The sequence below is a fragment of the Numenius arquata genome, chromosome 4 (assembly GCF_964106895.1).
Source record: "Numenius arquata chromosome 4, bNumArq3.hap1.1, whole genome shotgun sequence".
Taxonomy (NCBI): Eukaryota; Metazoa; Chordata; class Aves; order Charadriiformes; family Scolopacidae; genus Numenius; species Numenius arquata.
Window position 1 is genome coordinate 1,240,149 of NC_133579.1, and position 27,321 is coordinate 1,267,469.

Below are 27,321 nucleotides of genomic sequence, written 5' to 3' on the forward strand. Positions count from 1 at the left end.
GCCTTTCTTCATGTCTCTCGATCTCAAACAATAAAGCCACTGAAGAGGAGCTGAGGCCCTGAAGTGTGATGGGTACTGACCTTAGCACATCAACAAGCAAACCTGAAGGAAGCTTTAATCTTTAAGTCAGTCTTATAAATTGATTCGGCATAGAAAGGGCACCTATGATATTTTGGGGGGGGGATAAATCCAAAAAGGTTTAATATGTAAAGAGCAAATTACAGTATGGGAGAACTTGGGTGTAAAGAAACTCCTGTGTAAAATGATTTCTCCCCTACAACTATATGTCTTTATGGGGCATACAACCTCCTTTGTATGCTGCTGTCATTGGCGTACGAGGAAAAGATATATGACTACCTGAAACTAATAGGCTTCAACCTGTTTCAGCACTTCTTCTGCTTCAGTGAATCCAACATAATGTAACTAGGTATAGCGTGAGGCAAAAGTAGCCAATGTAATATTCATCGTGACCATAGATTTCCATCTCATACATAAAAAGCATGGATGAAGTCACATATTTGCCAAATCAAACACAGAAAAAGCCTTGGGTATCTACACCAGATGCTGGCCCTGGGTTTGTTTGTGCACAAGTAAATGTCATGACATAGGGGTTTTGTTTTCAAAGACAGTAGCTTTCATTACTGGGCTTTGTCTATTCCAGGAGATCAAAATTACCCAACCCATAATCCGTTTTCAATGATATTTCCTCTTTCTTAGGCTGAATCATCTGTAAACTTTTTCACTGGATTTTGTGTATTTTTTTCGAAATGCCTCAAATAAATGCCCAGGAAGAGGCCAGATTCTTGGGAGTAACTGATCAGAGAGCAAGAGCAAAAAATAATAATAACAAAAAAACCCCACATTCTTTGGGTTAAAAGGGGGGCAAAACCTGATTGAAGAAAAAAAAAAAATCAAGTGGTACCTAATCCTATGCTTATGAAAAATTAATATGCCATCAGAGGAATCACAAGTACAGCTAAGATTAATGAAAGGCGCTTAAAAAATTACAAGCACACAAACTGATTTGATTAAAAAATAATCTCACTGGTCGTCCTGTAATATTCTTCAACTTATCCGCATCTATCCTGTCAGATGGTTATGATTAAAAATAGGTCAATGGGAGGCTACTGATAGAAATCACATGCAAAATGCACATGCGATGAATAGTAGTGGGAATGTCCAGTTAGTTTAAAATGAAAGAGCATTTCATAAGTCAAAAAAAGGGGGAAAGACAAAATTCTAGACATCTTACCAGAGTCTTTACAAGATTTTTTGCCTTCACTATTGTCTCTCTCGCTTGAGTCTTTATCATCAGCAACAGCCACTGATGTACTTTTAGCAGCCCCTTCCGTATCTTCACCTTGTTCTTCTGTGGATAAGCACAGAAATGATCTTAGAAAAGAAACCCAGTCACCATTTAACAGCACTTAAAAAAAATATGGCCTGTATAAAGAAGGGGGAAGGGGGAGAAGAGGGAAAAGGAAATAACAGCACTTTAAAGAGGTTGAACATTAATTACGAATAATTTGCAATATTTCAAAATCTACCCAGAAACTCTGACCGCGTCGTTATCAGAGCATCCACTCTCCACTAGCGTGACAGATTTAAAGCTTGTCATTTCATATTCTTTGGGTAGAAGTGATTTGTGTTAAAATACCCGCACACGCCTGCACACACACCCCCACACCCCCCCACACAGGCCGGAACAAAAGCCAGCACGTGTAAAAACCCATCCTGGAGCCAAAAAAAAAGAGGGGGAAAAAAAAAGAAAGAAAAAGAAAAAAAAAAGGGAGGGGGTGGAATTCAAATATAAATCCTATTAGTGCGGCAGTATCCCGCTAATTGCGGTAAGTAAGTATTAGGTATTAGGTACTGTATTAAATATAAACCTCTGGCTTTGCGGGAGAAGTCTCGGGTTTTGTCTCCAGGGGGAGCCATTCGGGACGAACGATGGAACTTTGGTGCGTGGCCTCGGCGGAGGCAGCGGCACCCGCACCTCGCCACTGCCCGCAAACCTTCCCGGTAACTCCACACCAGTTAATTATTCGGTAAATCTTAGCTCTGCCGCTGCTGGTGGATTAATCTGTTTATGCAGTTAGCTCCTGTGCTGGGGCTGCGTGGCACTAATCCGTGAAAGGCCCACTGTTCCTTTTCATCCCGCCATCGTTTGTCTCTCACCGCGCTGATGTCACTTTTTAATGAATTTTTAGCAATCTGAGTAATGCCAGATAACCAGACTTGCAACTCCCTGCAGCACAGCATGCTGGCTTCATTGCAGCACACACACACCCCCCCTCCAAAAAAAAAAAAAAAAAAAAAAAAAAATCATATTTCCCAGTCCAGGTAGGAATTATATAAATTAGGAGGTGAAGGTAAAATGGGATTGGAAGCACCAGGCCGCTCAATTTCATAAAATCTTTAATGACCATATAAATTAACCCTGGAAAGGCAAAAGGTCACAGACACACATTTGCATACACTCTTCTATTCACTTTTGATAAGCAGAGCTTTTATGCAGGGAACATGATACAATTAACCCTTCAGGAACCATACAAAATGCAGCTACCGACATTTTAAGTGTCAAGCATTAACTGAAAATTACACACTGCATAAAATTTTCATTGTAAATGCTATAGTGATTGAAAGGGGAAATAGTGGCCCTCTTCGCACCCCATGTTTTATTAATAACATTCTGACAGCCGAATGAAATATCCTCTGTCATATGTAGCAGCTGAGCACAAAAAAATTGCTGCTTAGTGCCTTCCTTGCCAGCCAGGGGCTGGAGCCGTGGTGCCTGGGCAAGCAGCCCCCGGATGGATGTGCCGAACCCACCCCATCCTCGACTATAAACCCTTTTGTGAATCGGAAAGAGAAAGACACAGCTGCAATTTTGGAAACCAAACCCAAAAGAAAAAAAAAACAAAAAACAACAACAACAACAAAAAAAACCCCCAAAACAATAACAAAACCAAAAACCACAACCCTGACCCGCAGATGAATGTGTTTTGGGTTGAGCTCCGAAGGCGATGGGTGAGGGCTGAGCACGCGCATCCACTTTGGGGAACAAAGCAGGGAGAAAGATGGTCCCCTCTTTTAAAAATAATTGTATATATTAAAAAAAAAAAAAAAAAAATTAAAACATTTCCATCAGAATGGAACGTCCCACCCCCTCGTGCTGTTTCAGGGCTCTCCCCGCTGAGGTCCCCCGCCCCCTCCCGCGACGGTGGCTGATCAAACAGGGTGGGCAGCGGGGCTGTGTTTGCCGGGATGCGGGATGCGGGATGCTGGCAGCCTGTGATCCCGCCGGGCTCGGGCGGCGCTCACACCCCGGGCTGCCATCCGCCTCCTCCCGCCGCCCATGGCAATCCCCTTCCCGACTCATCCTTGGGAAGGGACGCGTTGCCGCTTTTACTAGATTTACTGGCCCAATCCCCCTGGGCTGGAAAATGAAGTGTCAAAGTGCTACTGAGTGTCCTTATCTTGAGGGGACATAAAATTGTAAGGGCTATCGTGGCACACATTAATAAAACATTGTGTGTGTGTCAGGCAAAGAGAAAGAAAATTATGAAGGTACTAAAAGAAAAGCTACAGTATCATCTGGGTCTCATCAGAGGATTTTTGCAGGGTGCTCTCCTGTTTTTTCTGGTATGTGTTTTAAGTGTGAGAGAAATTCCCAGACATGTTCTCCTATACATCATCGCCGTGTCTGACCTCGGCCTGACCCTGGCAACAGTTTGAGAAATCTGAATGTGAACAAAGGCTCTGTGTCAGCAGCGGGGAGAGATTGCGGGATAGACTTTCCCCATCAACTTAATCGCAAACAGCAGTTCTGAGGCCATAACTTTACAGGGCTCCACCAAGCCACAAACACGTAACCTTTGGAGGTGAAACTGCCCCCCGCCCCCCAGCACCCCCCCCTCCTTCTGTGATTTTTCTCAGTCTTGTGGTGCTCCCTTTGATGTACCAAGGCAATTAGCTCTAATGTTCAAGTACTGCAGACCTGTTTTATGGTTTGGAAGGTGAGAGCTGTTTATTACAGGTAGGCTCCTGGGGGCCATAAAGGCTTTGCAAATTTTTAATCATGCAAAAAACTAATCAAAATGTAACTTATACACACCATAAAAATTAATATCATTATTATGCATGTATAAATTGCCTGCCTTGGCTTTCAGTGGCACTCACTTCTAGAAAATGCATTTGGCATTCGTTTCAGAAATATGTATGGCATTCACTTCAGAAACAAATTTCATAGACAGAAATGATAATACAACTTCTCCTATTTTCCTTCAGAATTAGAGAAAGGCTGTCTGCGATTCACACTGTCGTGACATTTATCAAAGGGACAAGATGGAAATAACAACAGCTCTAACTTAAAAGCAGTTAGAAAATTACCAAAAAAAAAAATAATCCTTAAGAGCATTTGTTAGAACAGCTATTGAGGATGTGTAATGAAGTGTGCTATCAAAGACACCACACACCTATGCCAAGATGCTACAAACATCTCTTTTTAGTAACAGTTTTGTTCTTACTTCCTATGCTAAACAACAAGCCCCTGCTCAAAGACACAATTATGAATTATCATGTATCAAAAAAATACACTGTGGTGGTGCTGCAGATTCCAGAACAAGTCCTAATGCTCTGTTTTAAATTTACAAGAGTCCTGCCTGCATACATTTACAAATGTCAGCTTTGAAAATGAATAGAACACTGGATTCAAATGTACTTTAATGGCTTTAATAACACTTACTATTGCAATATGATATTTTATTCACACCTGGTTTTATTTTGTCCAAATGTTGAAAATTTCTTTTGATGTTGGATCTCTTGAGTTTAGCCATTATCAACCTTTTTCCTCACAACTGACTTAGAATTAAACGCAAACCCGAGGTTAGCAGTCTGCACTCAAACCGTACAATAAGGGAAACCGGGAAAGTTAAGCTTCAGAGGTAACGTTAATCAGCTGGTGTTGTATATTATACATTTTACATCATGCACTTTAATATGTTAATCTACATTCTCAGGCCCCAATTTTATACCGATTTTATGAAGGAAGACCCCTGTGACCTTCCCCAGCCTGATGAAGTCAAGATGTGTGATGATTTCAATTGCAAAAGCCAGGCCTCAGCCAAAGCTGAACAGCAGATACCGCAGCAAAATTAGATGAATATTCACACACAGATCAGAAACGCCTGATTTACTGAGATGCAAGTAAAGGAACGAATGCATCAGCCACAGCTAAGGGAAGGTATAGAGAAACAAGTAATATTTTTTGAAATAAAATACTGAATAGCTGAAATAAGACATGGCCAAGCTGAAACAATCTTCTCTCCTCTAATTTAAATGCATTGTGATAATTATGGAGGTGTATCAATCCCCTTTCCCTGTGTTTTATCAGAGAAGTTTCCCTACTGATGTAGGGAACTGATGCATTGGGAGTTTGTCTTCAGATCTACTTAAGAAACGTATTATTTTCAAGGGCTGATTTTGGTTGGGGCTTTTTTACATCACTGATATACCAATCAACAGCCAGTAGTTCCTGGTTTGGTCCTGGATTTTTTTGTTGTTGTTGCTGTTGTTGGTATCCCTTTAGCCCTCTCCAAATTGCAAGTAATTTCCTAAATAAGGATGATCTACTAGTTGTGGGTGAGTAATTGTGGTTATGAGAGAGAAAGCAAGATTAAGAAAGTGTTTGTGGCTGAGGGCCGGATGGATGGGGAAAGAACAAATCAATCGACTAAAGTAGTAAGTGAGTAAATACAAAATGAGAGGGTGATTTAAAAAAATAATTGGGGTTTGTTATTCAATATGATCAATAAATAGCTGAATCAAAGTTACCCGTAAGTTTTCAGTACAGGTGTATTCCAGGTTCAACTGTAGAGTGAGATAATTCCTGTAGTGTATTGAAGTTAACCATCAGGATGAGAACGTAACCACTAGCAAAGGGTAATGGAAGGGTGGACCGGAGGGATGGATAGAGACAACATATGATGTAGGGAAAGGAGGAACAACTAACAAAAGAAAATGAAGAAAACCCCACAGAATATGCCAGAGAAGAAAAAAATTAACTAAAAGCAGGACTTGTGGATTTGCTTCTGGATTATCCTAGTTACACTACTTAGTTGACAAATTCTCCCGGACTTCTCGATTGGCATTTATTCACCCAAATATTCCAGAAAGTATTTGTTCTATTTTCTGCTTGGTCTTGCAGAGCATGAGCGAGGAATAGGATGACTGAGGAATCCCCACTCAGCCAGGATCTTGACTGCATCCTCTAGTGGTCATATTTCATCTTCAAATAGGACTTCTAATTTCTCATTTAGAGACTCAAGGGGAATAAGGGCACCAACCCGTTAATAACTGTTTCTAATCACTGTGCTACATTCCAAACTCTAGCTGTCAGAATGCTGAACTTCCCGCAAACAGGCCTATAATTAAGTGATGATCGTCGCATTGACCAGAAACTACTAACTGGCAGTTAGTGTTAAACTGTACCATTTTGTTTTGTGGTGCACCAGTTGAATTTTTATGGCAGTCTGATGCTTGTTTTCTTCTGGTTGAAACACATCGCTGTGTCAGAGAAGACCGTGGTGGCTCCTTCCCAAGGGGTGTCACAAATCACACCCACGTCATCCCCCCACCCCTCTCCGCAGCCCGAATTCCCCACTCCCGTTGAGAGGCAACTCTCATCCACCCAACTTCTTTCTGCTTCTCAGCTCTTCAAGGTAGAAAAGATTCATTATCATACCAGCTAATTGTCCCAGTTCTTTATTATTTCCTAAACAAGTATTTTCTACTTTTTTTTTTCTTCTTTTTTTTAAACCACAGTCTGCTTCCAGCTGCTGGAGAAGGAAAAGGAATGCTCTCCCCAGAAGTTTAGAGGGGTGGGGTGTCCTTTCCAGCCCGGCTGCTGAGCAAGCTCTCCCTTTTTCTCATTGCTGGCTGGGATTTGACTGCTTTCTAGTCTCCCTCCAGTAGTCTCAGGGTAAATCAGGAAAAGAAGTGTGTTTTACTCTGATAATGGTGTAAAATCTGTGGGGAAAAAAAGTTGGTAAGCTTATGCTGAGCCATACTGATTTATCAGAAAATGGGAAAATCTGTGTTTTGTATTTTTGTTGTTTTATTTCTACATTAAAATTTTATCAAATATTTTGCAAGAGGCAAAAGCAGCATATGCTGACAAAACCATTAACGGAGAATGTCAGCTATTCAGAACAAAACTCAGCGATGTTTTCCAGATGTGATTGGAGATGTACAGTTAATCATTTATTATGCAAAAAGGGATACTTTTCTTACTTGGCCACCTCTAGACAAGCATTGAAGCATGAATCTAAATAGAGAATAGTCTGACTTTTCCAACTGATCGGGACTTTTCTTTTTGGCTGCCATTATGTTTCATAGAAACGGCTGTTTCCCCCATCAGCACAAGGCACGAAGAGCACTAGCATTGTCTGACTTGAAGACTAGTACATTTTCATCAAGATTATTTGGAAAAGAAAATTTAACCTCGTTGTTAACTCATATTCAAGATGCTGGATACACCCTGCCTAATTTCCGGCACAGGGAGAGACAGGTACCTTCAGGGCACCACTCGGACTTCACGCGGGCTGAACTGTGGAATTCCTCCCTGACCACGGAGGGATTTGAGAGTGAAGTTTAGTGTTTGGAGTGGGGACTTTTCACCTTGGCACTGTGGCTGAACGCTGGCCGTGCAGTGGGGGAACCTCAGCCTAAGGGCCTGACCCACAGCTCAGGAAGTCAATGAGAGCCTCCTCATGACCTCCCCCAGTTTGCTATGGGAAAAACAGAAACATGCCGGATCTTCACAGTATCTTCCACCTTTTTTTTATGTATCTCTTGTTCAGCCTTGTTTGACTTTTTGGTGTTGCTGTTCAATCTGTGTGTTCAACGCCCCTTCATACACAAATGCTTCCACTTCCCTGATTTCTTGCATTTTTTCCTACCTCCTCCTTGAGCTGCGTTTCCAACGCATCATGTAAGTGGTGAGATTGGCTCTCCTGTTCACAGTTTCCAGAATAATCCTTTAGAGTGCATTTACAAAGAAATCCACAGTGTTAATTAACAACTCTTTTAAAATGTCATTTAAATGACATATTTTATTAGTGACTTGGTTTTTGGGTTTCTCTCTGAAATACACTGTAAAATCCTTCTCATCCACCTTCCAGACTCCCTTTCTGAATTATTCACCTCTTTTTGGCTCACTAACAGTATGTCTCTGAAATTATCTGTAAAGAATTCTGTTAGTGCATATATTTATCCTTTGTCTTTTGAGAATACTAGAGTAAAAGAATTTGTTTTCTTTGCCATTTCCTGATCATTTTGGGTTGACTCTTTATTCTCTGGTGGTCTAGCAGACCTAACGCCTCTTCTGCAGGCTTTCTATTTCTGAGACACTTAACAATTCCTGTTTAGCTTTTCTAGGTACCTTCACACATTTTTTCCTCTTAGCCAACCTCTATGTTCAGTTTTATTAACATCACTTTGGCTTTATTTCCACTTTTAAGGATACTTTTTTCTGACCTGAATAAATTCTTGTACTATATCTTGTCATGTAGCAAACTACATTCCTCTTTCTTCATGTTAAGTGTCTCAGGCAGAGTAGGTGATCTATTTACAGTGAATAAAATTTTCCCTGAACATAAGCACTTTCTGAATTTTTAAAAAATAACATTTACAGAATTATTTGTTTTGGGGTTTTTCCTTTGTTTGTTTTCCACAGTTACCTGACAAATATTCTACAGCGTATATAGCAGTCCGTGGTTTTTTTACAAGCTTATTTTTTGCAAATTAACAACAAAATTTTTTGCAAACTTAAGAGTTCAAAAGTATGTCTGCTTTAACACGTGCATATATGAAGTGGTCTTTGTTTTTTTGGAAAGACAACACAGGTGCTTTGAGCTTCCCCTCCAGCCCAGATCACAATGATTGAGTGATGTGCAAGAATCTCCACCAAGACTTCTACCACAAATTCCTCCAAAAATCTCCCGTGAAAACTGGGGTTTCTGCCTCCGCTGTGGCTGTACTATACAGAATATAGCGTACTGACACCTGGTAAAACTCTGTTATTGAGACAGGAGGAAAGGATAAATGCCTGTTCATCAAAACTAGCAAAAGTAGTAAAACCAGCAGTATGTCCCTGCCTCCTTCCTGTCTCCCACCCCCTTCTGGTACTGTCTTCCCTTGGCCCCTCCAGTCCCAACTGGGAAAAACTGGGACATAAACTTCTGTGCCATTACTCAAGCATTATGCAGTTCTGTGGAATGTTCCTGATTCATACAATGGTATTTTAGTGTGTTTGTGATCCATGGCCACGACATGACACATCTCTGACCCCTTCATCCACAACAGCCTACATGTTCCTCTCAATTTCAGTGCCGTGCTTCAATACTTAAAGGCAGTCTTCTCCTGCTGCGTTGTTTGAGGTCAGGAATGACACCATCCTATTGATTACTCTGAGGTCTGAAACTCAAGTCCACCGGCACATTTGCTGGAGACACTTGCATGGCATGCTCTGAAGATGAGCAATATCAATTAGTTCTCAGCACAATAACGGGTGACTCATCAATACTGAAATAGAGCAGACTGCACACACAGGTTTTCTGAATTCAAAAACGCCAGCTCTATCTAGGGGTTCTCCCAGTGCCAAGTCAAGAATTTCAGGTCACCCAGTCGTGCTGTAAAGCTTCCCGTATCATGGCAACAGAATGGTACGGGTGGATTAATTTGTACCCATTTTTCTTTTTACTAAACCTAGATGTTTCCCTCCTTCTTTCATTTCTTTTCCTTCAGTCGAGTTTCTTAATTCCCCCTGTTCAGTATATACTGCACTACTTTTACCTTTGCTACGTTTGTCTAATTTGAATGCTCTTTCTCCCATACACAGTTTAAATAACACCCTACACAGGCATTAATTTTCGTTGTCACCAATATAATTCCGTCTCTGCAGAAGCAAAGGACATCTCCTGCTTGTAGACTCTCTGCTCGCAACTGCCTAATGAGCACAGATCTACAGTGCCAGTTTAGGGAAGACCCTGAGATGCCTTGTGAAGTGGCTCTGTTGATAGCACTGAAAATATTGCAGAGAAAGCTTTATGAACGAGACCCGAACTTAAAATTTGTTCATAATGACTTTAGACAAGTTATAGGGCCACCCAACTGTAAGCTTCCTGTAGACTTCCCACCATACATCTGCCTTCTCACTTGCTTATAACTTCAGCAAACTTCAACTGCTTGGGCTGAAATGGGCTGTGCTGGATCTGTGCTGGATATCATATGGCTTTTTTTTTTTTTTTTTAAATTTCAGCCAAAATATTTGAGCTACTTCTAAGAATAGAATTAGGACAAATAGATTTTATATGTTTGGAAAACTTTACTGTTCCAGTGATGTTAAACTGGAACCCAAAATTTGGCAGACAGGATGATGTCTGTCATGTGCCACATTGGATTAAACTGCCCAAATTCAGCCAAGCAATATAGCTTTGAAAAATTCTACTTTACCCGTGCTCAGAAAAGCTGCTTGTACTGAAGAGATGAAATTCTCCTGGGAATCCATAATGACTGAACACACTCACACTTCCCACTGTGATGAGAGCTCACCAAAGTGCATCTTCAGGCACATCCCACCGAGCCCCCACAAACCTCTTTGCCCGGTTCCGATGTGCACTAAACAATGCACACGCCGTCCTCATGGAGGAACTGTTGCTTAAATAGGTCTTCTCTCACACAGATTCCTCTGGCAGTTCCCCTCTGCAACCAGACTGCAGCTACAGCATCCTTACTACAGCGAAACCAAACTTTCCCTCCTTATTCTTATTAATTATTCTTTTGCTGCTGTCACTGCTCAGTGCCCTGGGAACCAATTGCTAGAGGAGAGGAGGGGCAGCACGTCCCCTCCATGCCAGCGGCTTGGCAGGAGCAAAAGAAGTATGGAAGTGAGATTTTTTGGGGTTAGAGGAAGAACTGGGGAGAGGTAAGCAGAATGCGGTCTGGGGAAAAGAACATGAAAGACCAGGAGATGGGGAAGGGAGGAGAAACTGAGGTTGCAATTAGGATCAAATGAAAAACAGGCACTAGAAATAAAAAACTGGGACTAGAATCGGGAGCGTACCAAACTCTAGCAGCAAAGTGGCCTTCAGGAGACAGAGCTGGCTGGGACCGAAAGCGCAAACCACCGCAATGGAATAAGCAAATGAGGCAAAGACACTGAGAGACACTGAGAGGCTTGTGCAGGAACATCAAAGCTGGCAGCAGCGGGGATGGACACACGCAGGGATGGGTTGGGAAGGGAGCTGGAGCTGACTAGGAATGGAGAAGGGATGTCTGAAGAATGAGTGGCAGAAGGAGGTAAGAAAAATAGAGATTGCTGGGAAAAATCATGTATAAAAAGAGCAGGAGGACAGATGTGGCACAAAAATGGTAGGTGAGGACAGTGGTTACTAGGCAAAGAGATTGGAAATTAATGTGAGTAAAACATGATGTCAACCATGATTCAAAATCAAATCCCTGATTTTTTGGTCTTATAATTCTTCCTCTGGCTTCACCAGCGTTTGTCCGCAGCAAGGACAAAAACCTCCTGCCACCCTCAGCTGGTTCATTAGCTCTAGTAAAAGGGGTTTGTGTAACAAACCCAAGCCCACTGATGTTTCATATTACTTTCAGTATAGTGCTACATGGTAACTGTTTTATTTTTCCCAGTTTAAGTCTTTAAAAAATAACTATGGGATTAGAGATGAAAAAAACACCCAACATGTTTTTAGACCCATTAATAATATCACAGAAGTAAAGTACTCTAATACCTTAAAACATACACCAAAACACTTCCTTTGTGACACAACCTTTAATTTCCTGATCAAGCTCTACCTTATGGCAAAGCCTCTCACCCTATTGACTGCACAAAATTATTGATACTTATTTAGTGAAAAGCTATTCAACATTTTGTTTTCTTCTCACTATTTAACATATGGCCACGTTTTATTTACTACAACTCTTCAACCCATTCTGAAAGCCAAATTATTCATTTCATTATTGACTTTTTATTGCCGCACAAACATTAATGAATTTATCTTCATTATGTCCTAAGAGATGAGCAGGCGATTCTGCAGTTTCAGAAAGGAGAGGTAAAGAGAAATTGAGGTTAAAAAAAAAAAAAAAAATCTCCTAACTTGGAGAACCCAGTTTGACACAGATGGGACCCAATTTTTCCCAAGTACATAGCAATATACAGCACTTTATATGCTCAAAGCACAGCACTGATTGCTTTCATTTGCAGCTCTGTGTGTTCAGCACTTATTTAACACTATAGCACAGCCTCAAATCAAGCACTCAGAAAATGAAGGCCACACAGTCAGTGAACTCTTATGAAAAGTCCGGGTAAGGTGACCTGCTTAGGATAAAAAAATAGAAATCTCTCCAGCAGAGACAGATATGGAAGGAAGTTCTTCAGTTGTCTTAAACATACCCCATTATTTCTCTTCCTGGCATCCCCTGCCTCCTTCACGACATGCTTTCCGAATTTCTCGGCAAACACAGCGAGGCTGAAAAGGCGGTTTCTGCCGTCCCTGCGCAGCATCGATTCACCCACCGCCCCAGCAGCTCCATCCACAGCTCCGAAAGGCAAGGGGGAAACCCTACCTGACCACGGAATCACAGACCACATCTTCACGTGCACACACCTGGTGCTGAATTAAGGTGGTATTAGATGTATATCAAGGTGTATATTAGGTGCAATCAAGGTGTATATTAGGTGTAATTAAGGTGTATATTAGTCCTTGATTATTTTTTGAGAGGCAGAAGCAGAACTGCTCCACTATTTCAATATATTAACCTCCTTTTTTTCTTGTTCAGGCATATGAGATCAACAGACATTGTTATCTGAATATTATCCGTCACATATAAAATGCGTAAGGATGGACTGTAAGGCAACACACAAGGATTTTCCTGCACAAATCAGGCTGAAGCTCGGAAGTTCCCAGGGGTGGTATGAATAAAGCCTCACACAGAAGTGCAACATTTTACTGATTCACTCCACCGCATTAGACCCGGCCTTAGCTAATTTAGGAACAGGACTTAGGAATTTAGGAACAGTAACTGCTGTTAGCAAGCATCATGGTGAGTGTAGAGTGTCTTCTGTTTATTCTATACACAGGGAGATACCTGTGCCACTACTGATGACATTTAATAATGTTGTTAGAGTTTGCAAACAGCGTGCTCAGACATACACCGGTCAATTCATCTATGTCGCAATTACAAAAACTTCCCTTATGATGGAAAGAGACAAGTAAAGATGAGGCACAATTACAGTTGGGCAGACGTGTTATATTTGTGACATTTATTGTTTTCTCTTTGAAACACAATATTTTGATCACCTCAGCATACATCAGCCCCACAGTTATCACTAAGCTGAAGAATGGGGAAAAAAATAATAATAATAAATAGCCTTTGTAAAGTATTGGCATGGACTGGCTTTGCTTGAGTAAGAGTATTCACAGAAGTTCAAATCTTCAGAGGTCATAGTTGTGTCCAGTTTGGGCCCCTCACAACAAAAAAGATACTGAGCTGCTGGAGCGTGTCCAGAGAAGGGCAACGGAGCTGGTGAGGGGTCTGGAGCACAAGTCTTGTGAGGAGCGGCTGAGGGAGCTGGGGGTGTTCAGCCTGGAGAAAAGGAGGATGAGGGGAGACCTTCTCGCTCTCTACAACTCCCTGAAAGGAGGGTGTAGCCGGGGGGGTCGGTCTCTTCTCCCAAGGAACAGGCGATGGGACAAGTGGGAATGGCCTCAAGTTGCGCCAGGGGAGGTTCAGATTGGATATTAGGAACAATTTTTAAACTGAAAGAGTTATCAATCCTTGGAATGGGCTGCCCAGGGAAGTGGTGGAGCCACCATCCCTGGAGATATTTAAAGGATGGTTAGACATAGTGCTTAGAGACATGGTTTAGTGATGGTTTTGGTCAGTGGTGGGTTGATGGTTGGACTCGATGATCTGAAAGGTCCCTTCCAACCCAGGAAATTCTATGATTCTGTGATTCTATACTACAGAAAAATGTGCTTAAGTGAACACAAAACATTTGATTTCCAGAAGTTATCTCAGCACCCACGGACTGAAAGCTGAGCAATTCTGAGGCTCTACGTAGTCTCAGAGAAATCAGCAAAACCCCATGCATTAGGCGCAGAGGCCTTTTACCAATGCAAAGTAGATGGTCAACACCTGGCCTTCAAGCAGATTTTATAGTCCTCGTAAAACATATATCCTCCATACACGCTAACCTACCAATACACTGAGAAAGTTCCACTCATTTCAGATCATGTGTTCACAAAACCATGTGTGCCGGGCTTTGAGGTCTGGGGATTATAACAGCCACTCGTTTATAGCAGTATTTCACTTGAAAAGTGGAACATGATGTGAAGCAAGCAGCAAATAACTTCCAAAATAAGAAAAAAACCCCACCCCAACCCTGTGAAGTTGCTTATTATAAAAGCAAGATTAATTTAGGTACCTTCTTAAAAAAAAAAAAAAACAAAACAAAACCAACCCCTCCTCCCCAAACATTACATTCTGATGCTTACTGTTAATCCACGCATCTCTAAAGATTCTAGTCTCATACAGCATCTAAGTATACAATGTTGAGTTCTTTTTGAGTTCTTTTTTAGATATGGGTAAAAGAGCTTGATTTGATCTTCTATGAATATTTTTTTTTATAAATAAATTCTGTGAAAATTAACCAAGTGGTTTTTAGGCACAGCCCTAGTTAGCTGTGTTTAGGTTGCTGATACATCCAGTCAGATGGAACTGCTGACCTGGGACAATTCGGAGGACCACACATGAAAGACAGGACAAGCATTTCAGGTAACCATGTGAGGATGCAAGAGGAAGCAATTACTGCAGGCACCACATGTTTCTGTCTAAATAACCCTTTTTTTGAGATATACTCCCTTTAGTACCCCAAAGAAGCTTGGGTAGAGATCCTCTTTCATTCCTCTATCTACAACATATTTATTTGCTTGACACATAGAAACACAGAATCACAGAATCCTAGAATTGTCTAGGTTGGAATGGACCTTTAAGATCATCTAGTCCAACCATCAACCTGATTCTGATAAAAACCATCACCACACTCATGTATTTTATGGTTAAGAACCAAAGAACCAGTGCTCTGGTCCAGCCCACCGAAGAAACCGCCTTCAAGATTTGGTCCTGCAATCACAGGTTGGGGAACTGGGAGGTATGAAATGTGTTGTGGAGACAAAATGGGGCATTATTGGTTTCATATGAACACTGTTTGAGCAGCAATTAGTCATCAGCCTGTCGTTTCCATTCCCCCAGATGCTTTGTGGAAGCCCCGACACCCGGTTAGCCCAACATGCTTGACATACTCAATGCCAGCATCAGAAAAACATACCCGTTATATTCTCAAATGATGAGGGAACAGGGAGAGACTCTTCATCCAAGGATTTTCCGAGTAAGAGTCTATTCTGGACTGCATGTGACAATAAGGTGACATTCCTCACTCATTCCATCACGTGCAGCACACAATTTGTCTGACATGTCGTGTTTGAGCTGATGGCTATGAGGGACCATGTATATGTTTCTGTGTCTTCAGAGGACGGACACCTGGCAGGACACCTAAGGTCAGACTGACTGCATGGCTCGTGCCACTTCCGAAATCCATGCCTACAAGCGGAACATGCTTCTGGTTTTGGACACCACCTCACAAAGTCGATATAAAGTTGAACTTCACAAAAAAGCTAAAATATTTTTGATTGTTCATATAGATATTTACACACAAGGAATTTCCTTCAACAGGAACCGGGAACACGGGGAATCAGGAAAGTTATGCGACTTTGTACTAGCTCCTAACTAGGGCAGTTAGATGGTTCAACAAGGGGAAAAAAAAAAGAATAAAGCTAAGCACTTGAATTTCATCAGTCATGGCACTAAGTAAAACTCTTTTGCATCTCCGGGATAAGAAAATTCATGTATCAGTGCAACAAAAATAAATTTTACCTTTATCTAATCATCACATTTTAAGTCTATTTTTAAAACAGAATGAAAATACTATTCCAACAGCATTTAATAAGCTATGACTGGCCCATACGTGTTGCCTTTCCAAATAAAACAGAAACAGGATTGGTCTGAGGGTCCATTTGGGGGCCTGGAATGTATTTCAGTTCTTCCTGAAAAATCAGCTACCATGCCTTTAAGAGAAACAAGCCAAAAATGGAATCTGATTCAACTAGGTCTTCTTCCTTGCAAGTTAGTCATTGAAAATCATATAAGAAATGTCACTTGAGACTACTGTAAACTCAGCATAACTAAGTTTGAACTCAACCCCTAGTTTCTCATAGAAAAAAAAATCAAAGGTGAAAATGAAATTGCTAAATACTTCAAAGACAGCGTGCAGGTTCAGCAGCTTTCAATGAATTGCTTCCAGAAGCAGCCACTGATCAAACTCTAATGAAGGCTTATTTCATATATTCCTTTATTCAAAATAGGAAAGTTTTCACAGAAAACTGTTCTCAGTTCTACTTGTCATTCAGTCACCCATGGCCAAAGAATGGCCCTCCACTGAAGTCCAAGCCCTGCTGCTGAGCCTCGAACCATCAAAGGGGTAGACTGGACATTAGGTAAAATTTTTACACAGAAAGGGTTATTGCACATTGGAAGGGGCTGCCCAGGGCAGTGGTGGAGTCACCATCCCTGGAGGTATTTAAAAGCTGGGCAGACATAGTGCTTAGAGACATGGTTTAGTGATGGTTTTGGTCAGTGGTGGGTTGATGGTTGGACTCGATGATCTGAAAGGTCCCTTCCAACCCAGGCAATTCTATGATTCTGTGAAAGTTGAGGAGGGCACTTCTGTGAGTTCAGTTACACACATGTTTCTGCTGGCACTGTGGAGGCCACATCTTGTCACAGAAATGTATGAAGAGCGCCCCATTTTGAAATTCATCTATTGAAATTCTCATGATGGGCCCTCGACTTCTCACAATCTCAGCTCCCGGAGCTACGCAAGAAGAATGCGAACTTTCACTTGACAACAAAGTAGAATAAAATGATGTCATAGTTGCGGGGAAAACAGAAGAAACAAAAAATACCATCCAACCCCCACCATTTCTAAAGGTTTAAGCGAAGAAAAACCCTAAAGCTCAACCCCAAATGTGTTACAATCAATTCTCAATTACCCAGGGCACCACAGGGGTGGAGTTACTTAAATAAAGCAAACCCATATGTAAAATGCACCAAAAGAACACATTTAGTACATTCACTTTTGAAGTAATTCACTTGCTTTTCACTCGTAAATAGCTATCTGTGGAACTCTGGAAGAGCATGAAACTGGCGTGAGGAGAGTGGGCCTTGCAGGGCAATATTTCTTTTCTGCCGTGTATTGTGCAGCAACGGGGTTGCAGCCGGTGGCCTGGGCAGCAGATGGGCCCCGCTCCAGCCACAGCCCAGGTCACCTATCCACAGATAATTCAGATTTGACCGCTTTATAAATCTGAGGAACTTTAACGCAGCCTCACGACTGTTGAGTTATGGAGTTGAAAGTATTACAAACTGTCAAAAAAATACAAGCCACCCTCCAAAAACTTTCCCCCAATTAAATTCCCTTGGCTGTAGCTTAGAAAAACTGTAACTCTTGTAAAAACCTTTTTACTGAATGTCTCCACCTATGTTTTTCCCCTCCAGCTACAAGCATATGAAAAAAGTAGTTGAGAAATGAAGAACTTGTGAAATTTGATAATTGGGTTAATGACAATAATAAAAAGAAACCCTTGAAAAATTGAGGACAAAAAATCTTTTATTGGAAAGATGTTTTCTTCCTCAGATGAATTATAGATCAACTCTGTGGAAAACACTGTTTGATAATTATTCTAGGGCTCCTATGATTAAGAAAACAGTACACAGCCTGTTCCATTTTAGACTGTCCCCACCCTTGCTTAAGCAGAAACGCAGTTACAATAATTTTATAGTAGGCAATGTGAAAACAGTTGGCCTACCAAGTAACAGCGAAGAAACACGCACGGTTTTATAGACGTACAGCATCATTTAGAACCCTGCTGTTTCATTTGAATTGCGTTGAATCTTTTTTATCGTTTCTTCATCTAACCTAATTTGCCTAAACCCCTTATTTAATATTCCTCCTACTGTTTGTTTATTTCTCACTGAAGGAGTGTAATAGCAACAGAAACGGTAATATAATATAAATAAAGGCTAGAACTGGTGGTATATCTTCTTAGCAGTGTGAACATTCTTCTATCTCTCTCGGTTCCAGGGTTTCAAGACTTTCCTTTGTTAGGGGAGAATTTAATAAGACAAATAATCAGTCATGAAGAATGAAGTAGAACTCTGCTAGTGACTGCTGAGCCCAAATGATGCATTGGACGAGGAAGAAGACAATACAGTAATTCTTTGTAATAGAGGACACCAAAATAACAAGAAGCACACAACACAAGTTCTCAACTATTATAATGAACTCTGGGACTAAAGACCAGATCCCAGGTTTTGATAAGGTTGTTTTTCATTGCTTCAGCAGCACACAGGTGCCGAAAAGAAGGTCTGAATGGCTGGGAGAAAAGCCTTAAAATGAAAAGGATGCCCAGTGGCACAGAGCCAGCGGAGCCGGTTCATTCAAAGTGAACATTAGCAATTCCTGCGTGTATAATAAGATATTCCAAACAGCCTTAAGCTGACCTAAATTACACCAGTTTCAAAAATCTCGGGAATGTCTGAAATTTTACCTCAGTTAACTCCCCCATTTTCAAATGCAGAATCACACGGGGACATCAGGGCAATTCTGGAGACAAGTACATTTGTTAACACTCAGGGAAAAAGAATATTAAAATGTTAAAAGTTCTTAAAGAGCTGGAAAGAGAATAAAGCTTAGTTTGCTATCTACATTCTGAAAATGAGAAAGCACATCGAACTTTCTTCCTGAATGGAGCTATTAAATCTGTTACAGAGGAAGCAAAGTGAAGTTTATAAGAATCTTGCTCTCCGAGAATTTCAATGGGTAAAAGCTGTGGAAATTTCACTTTATTGCCACCGTTCCGCCTACCACAAGGGAGCACTTGTAATATTGATTAAATTGGATATGGACAGCAGAAAAATATGTAACATTTATCAAAGCCTACAAGTGTAAGAAAACAAACCAGAATTTCCATTTGTTATTGTAGGATCTAGAAAAAATATGACGGGATGTACCTTAAATGCAACAGGAAAACAGCAGGGCCTGTCAGTTTTTGATGAAACTGCCGTACCAAATTCTTAGTTTCAAAAGGGTGGCTCGCTCACCCTCTTGGAAGCCACAGATACAGTTAGGAACTTGGCCACTGTCTCCTGCCCTGGGCCACACATCATTAACTCTATCATTCCACCCACATAATTGTAAGACCAGTTGTTCTCTGGTACCCAGCCCCCTGAGCTGGAAGAAAGGGACGGGGAGCAGAATGAAGCTCCCATAATCCAGTGGAATTTGTTAGTGACCTGCTACAGCACTTAGACACACAAGTGTCTATGCGGCCAGATGGGATCCACCCAAGGGTGCTGAGGGAGCTGGTGGAAGTGCTCACCAAGCCACTTCCCATCATTTACCAGCAGTCCTGGCAGACTGGGGAGGTCCCAGCTGACTGGAGGTTAGAGAATGTGACACCCACCTAACAAGAAGGGCCACAAGGAGGATCTGGGAACTACAGGCCTGTCAGTCTGACCTTGATACCATGGAAGGTTATGGAGTGCATCATCTTGAGTGCCATCACACAATACATACAGGACAACCAGGCTATCAGGCCCAGTCAGCATGGGTTTATGAAAGGCAGGTCCTGCTTGAAAAACCTGATCCCCTTTTATGACAAGCTGACCTCCTTGGTGGATGAGGGAAAGATTGTGCATGTTGTCTACCTGGACTTTAGTAAGGCCTTTGACACCATTTCCCACAGCATTCTCCTGGAGAAACTTAGACGGGAGTGCTATTCCCTGGGTAAAAAACTGGCTGGAGGCTGGGCCCAAAAAGTGGTGGTGAATGGAGTTAAATCCAGTTGGAGGCCAGTCACAAGTGGTGTCCCCCAGGGCTCAGTACTGGCACCAGTTCTGCTTAATATCTTTATCAACGATCTGGACGAGGGGATCAAGTGCACCCTCAGTAAGCTTGCAGATGACACCAAGTTGGGTGGGAATGTTGATCTGCTGGAGCACAGAAAGGCTTTGCAGAGGGATCTGGACAGTTTGGATGGATGGGCCGAGGCCAATGGGGTGAGGTTCAACAAGGTCAAGTGCCAGGTCCTGCACTTGGGTCACAACAACCACATGCAGCCTTACAGGCTGGGGGAAGAGTGGCTGGAGCTGCCCGGTGGAAAAGGACCTGGGAGTATTCGTCAACAGCAGCTGAATATGAGCTTAGACTGGTTATTAGGAACAATTTCTTCACCAAAAGGGGTGTGAAACATTGGAACAGGCTGCCCAGGAAAGTGGTTGAGTCACCATCCCTGGAGGTATTTAAAAGCTGCATTTAAAAAATGTAGATGTGGTGCTGAGGGACATGGTTTAGTGGTAACTTGGCAATGCTGGGTTAACGGTTGACTTGATGATCTTAAAGGTCTTTTCCAACCTAAACGATTTTATGATTCTATATTTATGGTTTACGCTTCAATATTTAGACCTAGAGAACTTGCACGTGCATGACCTCCCAAACTGAAAATGGTTGCAGGCGATGTGGATGTCATTCCTTTCTAGCAAACTGGCTGTGAACAGAGCCTTTGGTACCTGCGAGCGATCTGGCTTCTTCTGCCCTTTGGGTGCCTTAGTCAGGTATCTGCTTGCAGGATTTGGGGGGCAATATCAACATTACAGGAAGATACCATCTTACAAACTACAAATGCAGTCACTAAATGCCTTGGTTGTTTACAGTTAATATTTCTATTAATAAAGCTATGACCAATCTTCTGGGGAAAGGCTTTCCCTTTGTCCTTTTAGAGCAAAGGCTGAATATTTATTTGTTTGCCCATTTTTAAGTGGATTTTCAATCACTTCCCATTAAATTTTCTACTAAAAAATGACTAAATTAAGGATGCTCATAATTTTCACAATATCCATGAAATGATATACCGCTGTTTTGAAAGAACCATGTTAATTCAGTTTAACAGAAATTAAGCAAGAGATCCTTCTTTCTAAAGGCCTTATTCAAAGATCATTCCAACTTGCCTTAAAATTAATCAATGTGGTGATACTCTCTCTGTCTGCCATAGCTTATCATTATATAAGAAACCTAGTATTTTCCTAAAATACAGTGTCTGCTCTTAGTCCATCAACGATCTTTAGATAATTTTCAGTATCACAATTCCTGTGCCACTTTTGCAAATGTACCTTCAGAAATCTTCAACAGTTGTAAAAGATAAGTGAAAGAATCCCACCGTAGGATTTGCTGTCTCTCATGAAGCCCCTGACGTTGGCACTGCTTTCTCAAGACTCTTCCTCTACATTAGTGAATTAGGAGGTGGACTTGTCTACCCAACATTTTTCTAAGTCTTGCAAATCACAAAGGTAAAAAAAAAAAAAAAAGCAAGCATTTGGGAAAGAAATTTTACACATTCCAAACCCCTAAAACCCCCCATGTTGTCCCTATTTCAGCCAATAATGTTGCTTTTCAGATACCACGTGCGCTGCCAAGATTTCTGATAGGAGGAGGAGGTTGGAAGCACCTCTGCCTCTGAATTGTCATGACATTATTTGAGCTCAATTTTTTTTGATTAAAAAATTCTAACAATATGGGGTTGTCAGCAAATACATCTAGAAGACTTAAGAGGTTCTGTGGAAATCAGCCTGTATGGAATGTAACCGAATAATGAAAACCAGCACAACACATATATCCCCCACCGGTGAATAATATGTCAGAGAGAAAAATGCATTAGCTCAGCCACTATGTATCTATAATGCATTTATTTCACTGGAATCTTTATGAAAACTAAACATACAGCTTTGGTTATTGTTACTTAACCAGCTCAATGAAATAAAGGAAGAGGGACCGACAGATGAACATTTTAGGTCTTGAAGCCGCCAGGATAAAATTATTTGATTCACAGCTACACCTAATGTAGCTGAGTAACATAAACACTAATATCCTGTTTCTTACACTGGATGGCAAATCTTGTACTCCTTAAATCTAGCTTGTCTTGAACTAATGCTCCTTTATAAAAAGAAGAGAAAAGCTTATCGACTATTCCTGAGAAATCTCTGAAAACAGTAAATACCAGTCCTTTATTACATGCTATGGAAGAACGTCAAAGTTCGGCTCAGTTCCTCGCGCAGAGCACGACTAACGGGAAGTTTGGGTGTTTCGTAAGGGAGTTTCACCAAAGGTACTGTACGCTGAGATTCCAGGCCCATGTGTCATCCCCCAAAACATCTGCAGCAGAACATCACATTCTTAATAAATGAGATAAATAAAAGTGTGTGTTTAATGAAATAATTCTCAAAATGTATCTATTCGTCCCACACAGATGAAAAGCTGCTTATGATCGTGCTTGGTGGGAAAGGAAACTTGTAAGGGAGATTTTACAGTTCTGTTGAACTATACCTGGAATATTTCCCTGAGAAGACAACAGGCAAGTTGAGCAGTGTGAAAATATATGTGCCACAGAAATATTGACAAAGAGATTTTCAATCATTCATATCTCCTTACATACATCAGTAATAAAGCAAAAGCATTCTATTTTACCATATTTAATAACACACTGAAAAAAGCCACACATATTTTAGAGTTATGTAATACATTTCTGTTTTAGTGGAAGGGGAGATAACTACTTAGAAAATGTAGGTTTGCATTTTTATGCTAAATTAATGCTAATTATGTTACCGCTTATACCACATTCTCATCCCACTCTTGCAAATTGCTACAAACAATTAAGAGCAAAAATTGATTCAAGTTAACAAAATGCCAAGTTTTCTGCTACTTCAGAGTATTTTTAGGTGTGGTATGTTCTTAGCCTGAGCTGGTTTTCATCTGTTCCTGTAATTCACAAGTCCTCAAAATAACTCCCTGACTTCTTTTTTTTTCCCCCTATTTTTTTTTAACGCTGTTTAATCAGGATGGGGATCTGAACTGTGAATTTATCCAAACCAGTCTCCTTTTAGTGCTTGGGGTTTGTTTTTTTTGCTGTGCCAAACCGCTTCTGGTGTTTCCAGCAAGGCCCTGACAGCATACCTTCTTGTTATTATTTATGCATGGAAGGCCAAACCAAATGCTTGGGTGGGTCGCCGAAGACACGGAGTAGGTAGTTTTTTCCATCCGCAGGACCCCATTTACATTTAAATGAACTTGCTCCTTGTGAAAGATTGGCTCCAGCAGAGAATACCACATGACCACAGACATTGAAATTAAATCACAATCACAAGGATAGAAGCCACCAACATACTGCTAAAAACAACCTACAACGCGTATCTGCGTCGCCGCCTTCATGTCAGTAAGAGAGAGAAAACCCTCCCGTTTATTCTACAAGATGCCTCCCGCTATATTTTCTTAATCCATGTGTATAATAAGACGCCGCTGCTCAAAGCAAGAGTCAAGCAAGTAACACGCCAAGCTACCTCTGTCCCGACGGGATTTCTCGCAAGGAGCAGGCAAATTGTCATGTGCAGCTCCAGGCTGTAAATGGATGATGCCTCCCGGCTGATGCCGGGGTGGCACCGACTTGACAAATGTGGGAAAGTCCTCAGCTGTGAGATGGGGGCTTAGGTTGTGGGCTCGTGGTCAATTGAAAGGTTGCATTAAATGTAAATTATAGGACTGTTACTTAGATATATACCCTTCTCCACCAGGTGAAAGGCAAACAGTGCCCTGCACTAATTCACAGATGAACTGGTGATAGGCTTGCTGAATAAGGCAAGCGGGCAGGCAGCAGGCAATTATAATCCCCATCTTTGAAGGAAGGAAGGAAAGGCATTTTTATATAAAACCATATTAAATTTCCTTTTTTAAGTGCCTCTATGTATTTCTCTTTTCAATTTATATGGAAAAGTATTAGGCAAAAATCTACAGCAGAACTGGCAGTAAATATCACAGTAACAATTGCTCTTTTATTAAATATTTATTGAAATAAATTCCTGTGCTTTCTCATTTTTCTTCTTCTGCTTCCAATATTTATTTACAGCTGATTATTAACATCTGCCAGCGTAACAGTTTCATCTGTACAGAAGCCGAAGGGTAAAAAAGTCACACACCCCCTCTAACATGACCTGTAGTTAGACAGAAAACAGTTTTCCCAGTCACCGCTTGGCTTCCTGTCTGTGACCTCTGAAAAGCATTGGAGGCCAGGGTTAATGGCCTTTCCAATCTCTGTGATAAGAATTCATTTTGTTCTATTACCAGCAGTTATCTCAGGAGCCTGCTGCATCACTTCAGCAGGGTTCAATCAATGAGAGGACCTAATGAAGTAACCAGCTGTAGCTCTATTTCCCTGGTCAACTCTATCAGACAAATAAGATCTATCAGTCACATCTTCGGGCCGAGCCCGGGAGCAGCATCCTCACGTGCCGGGGCCATATGCAGATGAACTAACCATACCTGGCCCTCTCTTCTTAATCTTCCCTTGTAGGGTGGCTTTTCTAACGGCAGAGGGAATGAAATGGCTTCGAAATGTGGCGTTAAGAGGAGAATAATGCTGGATTAAGAAACGGTGGATTTTCAGAGCAGCGGGAAGCTTTTGTATTAATAGCAAAAATAGAGTAAATTAGATTGCAGGAGAGATTTTTTTTTTCCCTGAGCAACCCCTATTCTCCTTAGATGGTACTCTCAAAAAGAAAAAAATATTTTGTTTATTATTTTCTGCCTTACATTACCATGTGTCATAAACCGTTTTAATTACAGCACTTAATTTTTAGTTTGTCACTTAAAAAGGAAATATAATTACGGTAATACTTTTCAGTCAAATGTCAGCCAAAATAACGTCATTCTTATTTTATATTTAAGTCACGCCATTGGAAATAAAAACATTACCTTGGACAAAATTATAAATACATAATTTTGTAATTTGTTATAACCAACTTTATCCTCTCACATTTCAAAAATGGCCTAAGTACTTAGAAGGACAAATCTTCCTTAAAAGGCCCTGGATTTGGAACTTGAAAAATAAGGAAAATAATAACAAAGGACAACTTCAGGACTTCAGAGCTCTGAACATCAAAGTATAACTCTATAATTAATTAGAGGGCGCAGGAGGAAAATGCACTGCATGTTGCTTGTACCAAAACGCCTGGTCTGGCTTCGTCACCAGGTGTGACAAAGTTGTGGGCGGCCCCCACGGGCAGATCACTGACAGCGCTGGGGGAAGGCGTCTCGGAAGAGTGTCAGATTGGCTGAAACGCTGAAAGCTGCATGTAGCTACGTTTATTTTATTAGGTTAATCTCAACAAATCTCATGAAATGAAATTTGTATCCTTTTAACTTAACCGCGTGCTTTGTCAAATTGAAAGGAAGGAAAGTCTGGCTACGTGCTGCTGTGGGGAGAGAGAGAGATGATATCCAAGAAATAAAGCTAAAAATTATAACTATTCAACATGCACACACGCTGTGCACAGAAAAGTCTATATAATTAAAAGCTAAGTATCATTTTGCATATAGTAACACATCTGATGGATTATGACACACAAATTCCAGAGTACATGTGCTTCAAATAAGCGCTTATATCTTTTTTTTTTTTCCTGTGAGCAAAACAAGGGCATTCTTCTTCTGCAGTCTGCCTGCATTAATAAAACAAGGGGAATATTTATTACTTATACAATCAGAGGAAATCCAAGAAATCTTCCCTTTTAATTTTGAACCACCTTAATGAAAAACAAGGGAAGAATGTGTTTTACCAGCGCAGTTTGGTACTTAAGGAAAGCCCGTCTCTGCCATAGCTACGATGGTACATTTGAAAAGGACTGAAATGTCTATGCTCCATATGTAAACAGATAAGATTATGCCTAGCAGGCATTTTGGGAACATCTGTCAATTTTTTATGGAACGCACTGATTGTGGGCTATTGATTGCATTTAAACAAAGTTGTTTCAAAAAAAAAAATCAGCTAACAATTCGTGTAGAAAGGACTGATCAATATTTAAATGACTCTCTATATTGATTTAAAATTAACTTTCAATTAAGAGATCCATAGGACTCTTAACTGCGACACTTATCCATTCAAGAGAAAATAAAGGTACATTTATCGATACACTTAAACAGCAGTGGCTGGTTTCCTATCGATTTGGTCATTTGCGCTGGGATTCGTTAGCGTCATCTGACTTTAACTCGCTTACGAGCTTTTCACAGTGTGTGATGCTGCGAGATGCGGGAAGGTACAAACCGGTACCGGGGAAGCAAAGGGAATCGGAAGAGGGAGGCACAGGTAAGTCACACTCCTGCTTTTTACATCTCCTGATGACGGACAAGCCCATTTAAAAACTGCCCTGTTCTTCATTTGGGTTGGGAGCAAATTCTTGTCAACTGCCCTGTTACGGACTGTCTGGAACAGGAGACGTACAAATGAATAAAGTCTTTACCACTGATAGGTAACGGTTCTATCGGCTCCTATCAGCTCCCACAAGATCACCTATTTGCGTGCATTGATTAACATATAATCAATCAGAACTTCAGCTCACTGTTTGCAGGATGTTTTTAAGTGGCAGTATCGCGATTGCTATATATATATAGCATATATATATAAATACACACCCCCATATGATATTTAAGGCCAATATAATTTAATATTGTAATTATGGAACCAGCCATCACATGGAGTTTGAAAGACTTACCGAGACGTTTGAAAGTAAACATTAAGTGTATATCCCCGTTTCAGAGAAAAACTCAAATATATTTGTACTAAACAAAAATATACTACAATAGCATAGCTATAACCATAAACATGTGCAAAAGCATCAGCACATTTAGGAACACAAATTAAAACCAGGACTGTAATTACATACTTCATTATTTATATGTATTCTGGGTATTTTGGTATACTAAGGAAGCTGGACATGTAATCTCTATAGTTAATAATAGACCAAATTCATCCCAGGTGTAATTTCATTGAAGTCAATGGACCTGGAACTGCACCTGGAATGAATTTGGCCCAACGCTATGAATGCCTCCTGACTCTCGCCGGCCCAGATTAACATGTAAGATATAACACAAAAATGAAATAAAAATAGAAGATGTCCAGGAGGCAGAGCATGTTTACAGAGCAGAGTGGTAATAACCTTGCCTGATATACATATATATATATATATATGTGGCAGAGCTTTGTGTGGCCAGACAGTATCGCTGGGAAGGAGGAAGGGCTAACG

The 27,321-nt window shown here is 40.9% G+C and overlaps 1 protein-coding gene across 1 annotated transcript in view; it reads right to left on the reverse strand.

Moving 5' to 3' along the window:
* The window catches only part of ZFHX4 (zinc finger homeobox 4), a 133,553-nt gene that overhangs the window by 23,498 nt on the left and 82,734 nt on the right, over positions 1 to 27,321 (reverse strand). The window contains exon 4 of the mRNA XM_074146429.1: positions 1,253 to 1,369. Coding sequence (XP_074002530.1) covers positions 1,253 to 1,369 — 117 coding nt within the window. The remainder of the gene's footprint in view (positions 1 to 1,252; positions 1,370 to 27,321) is intronic.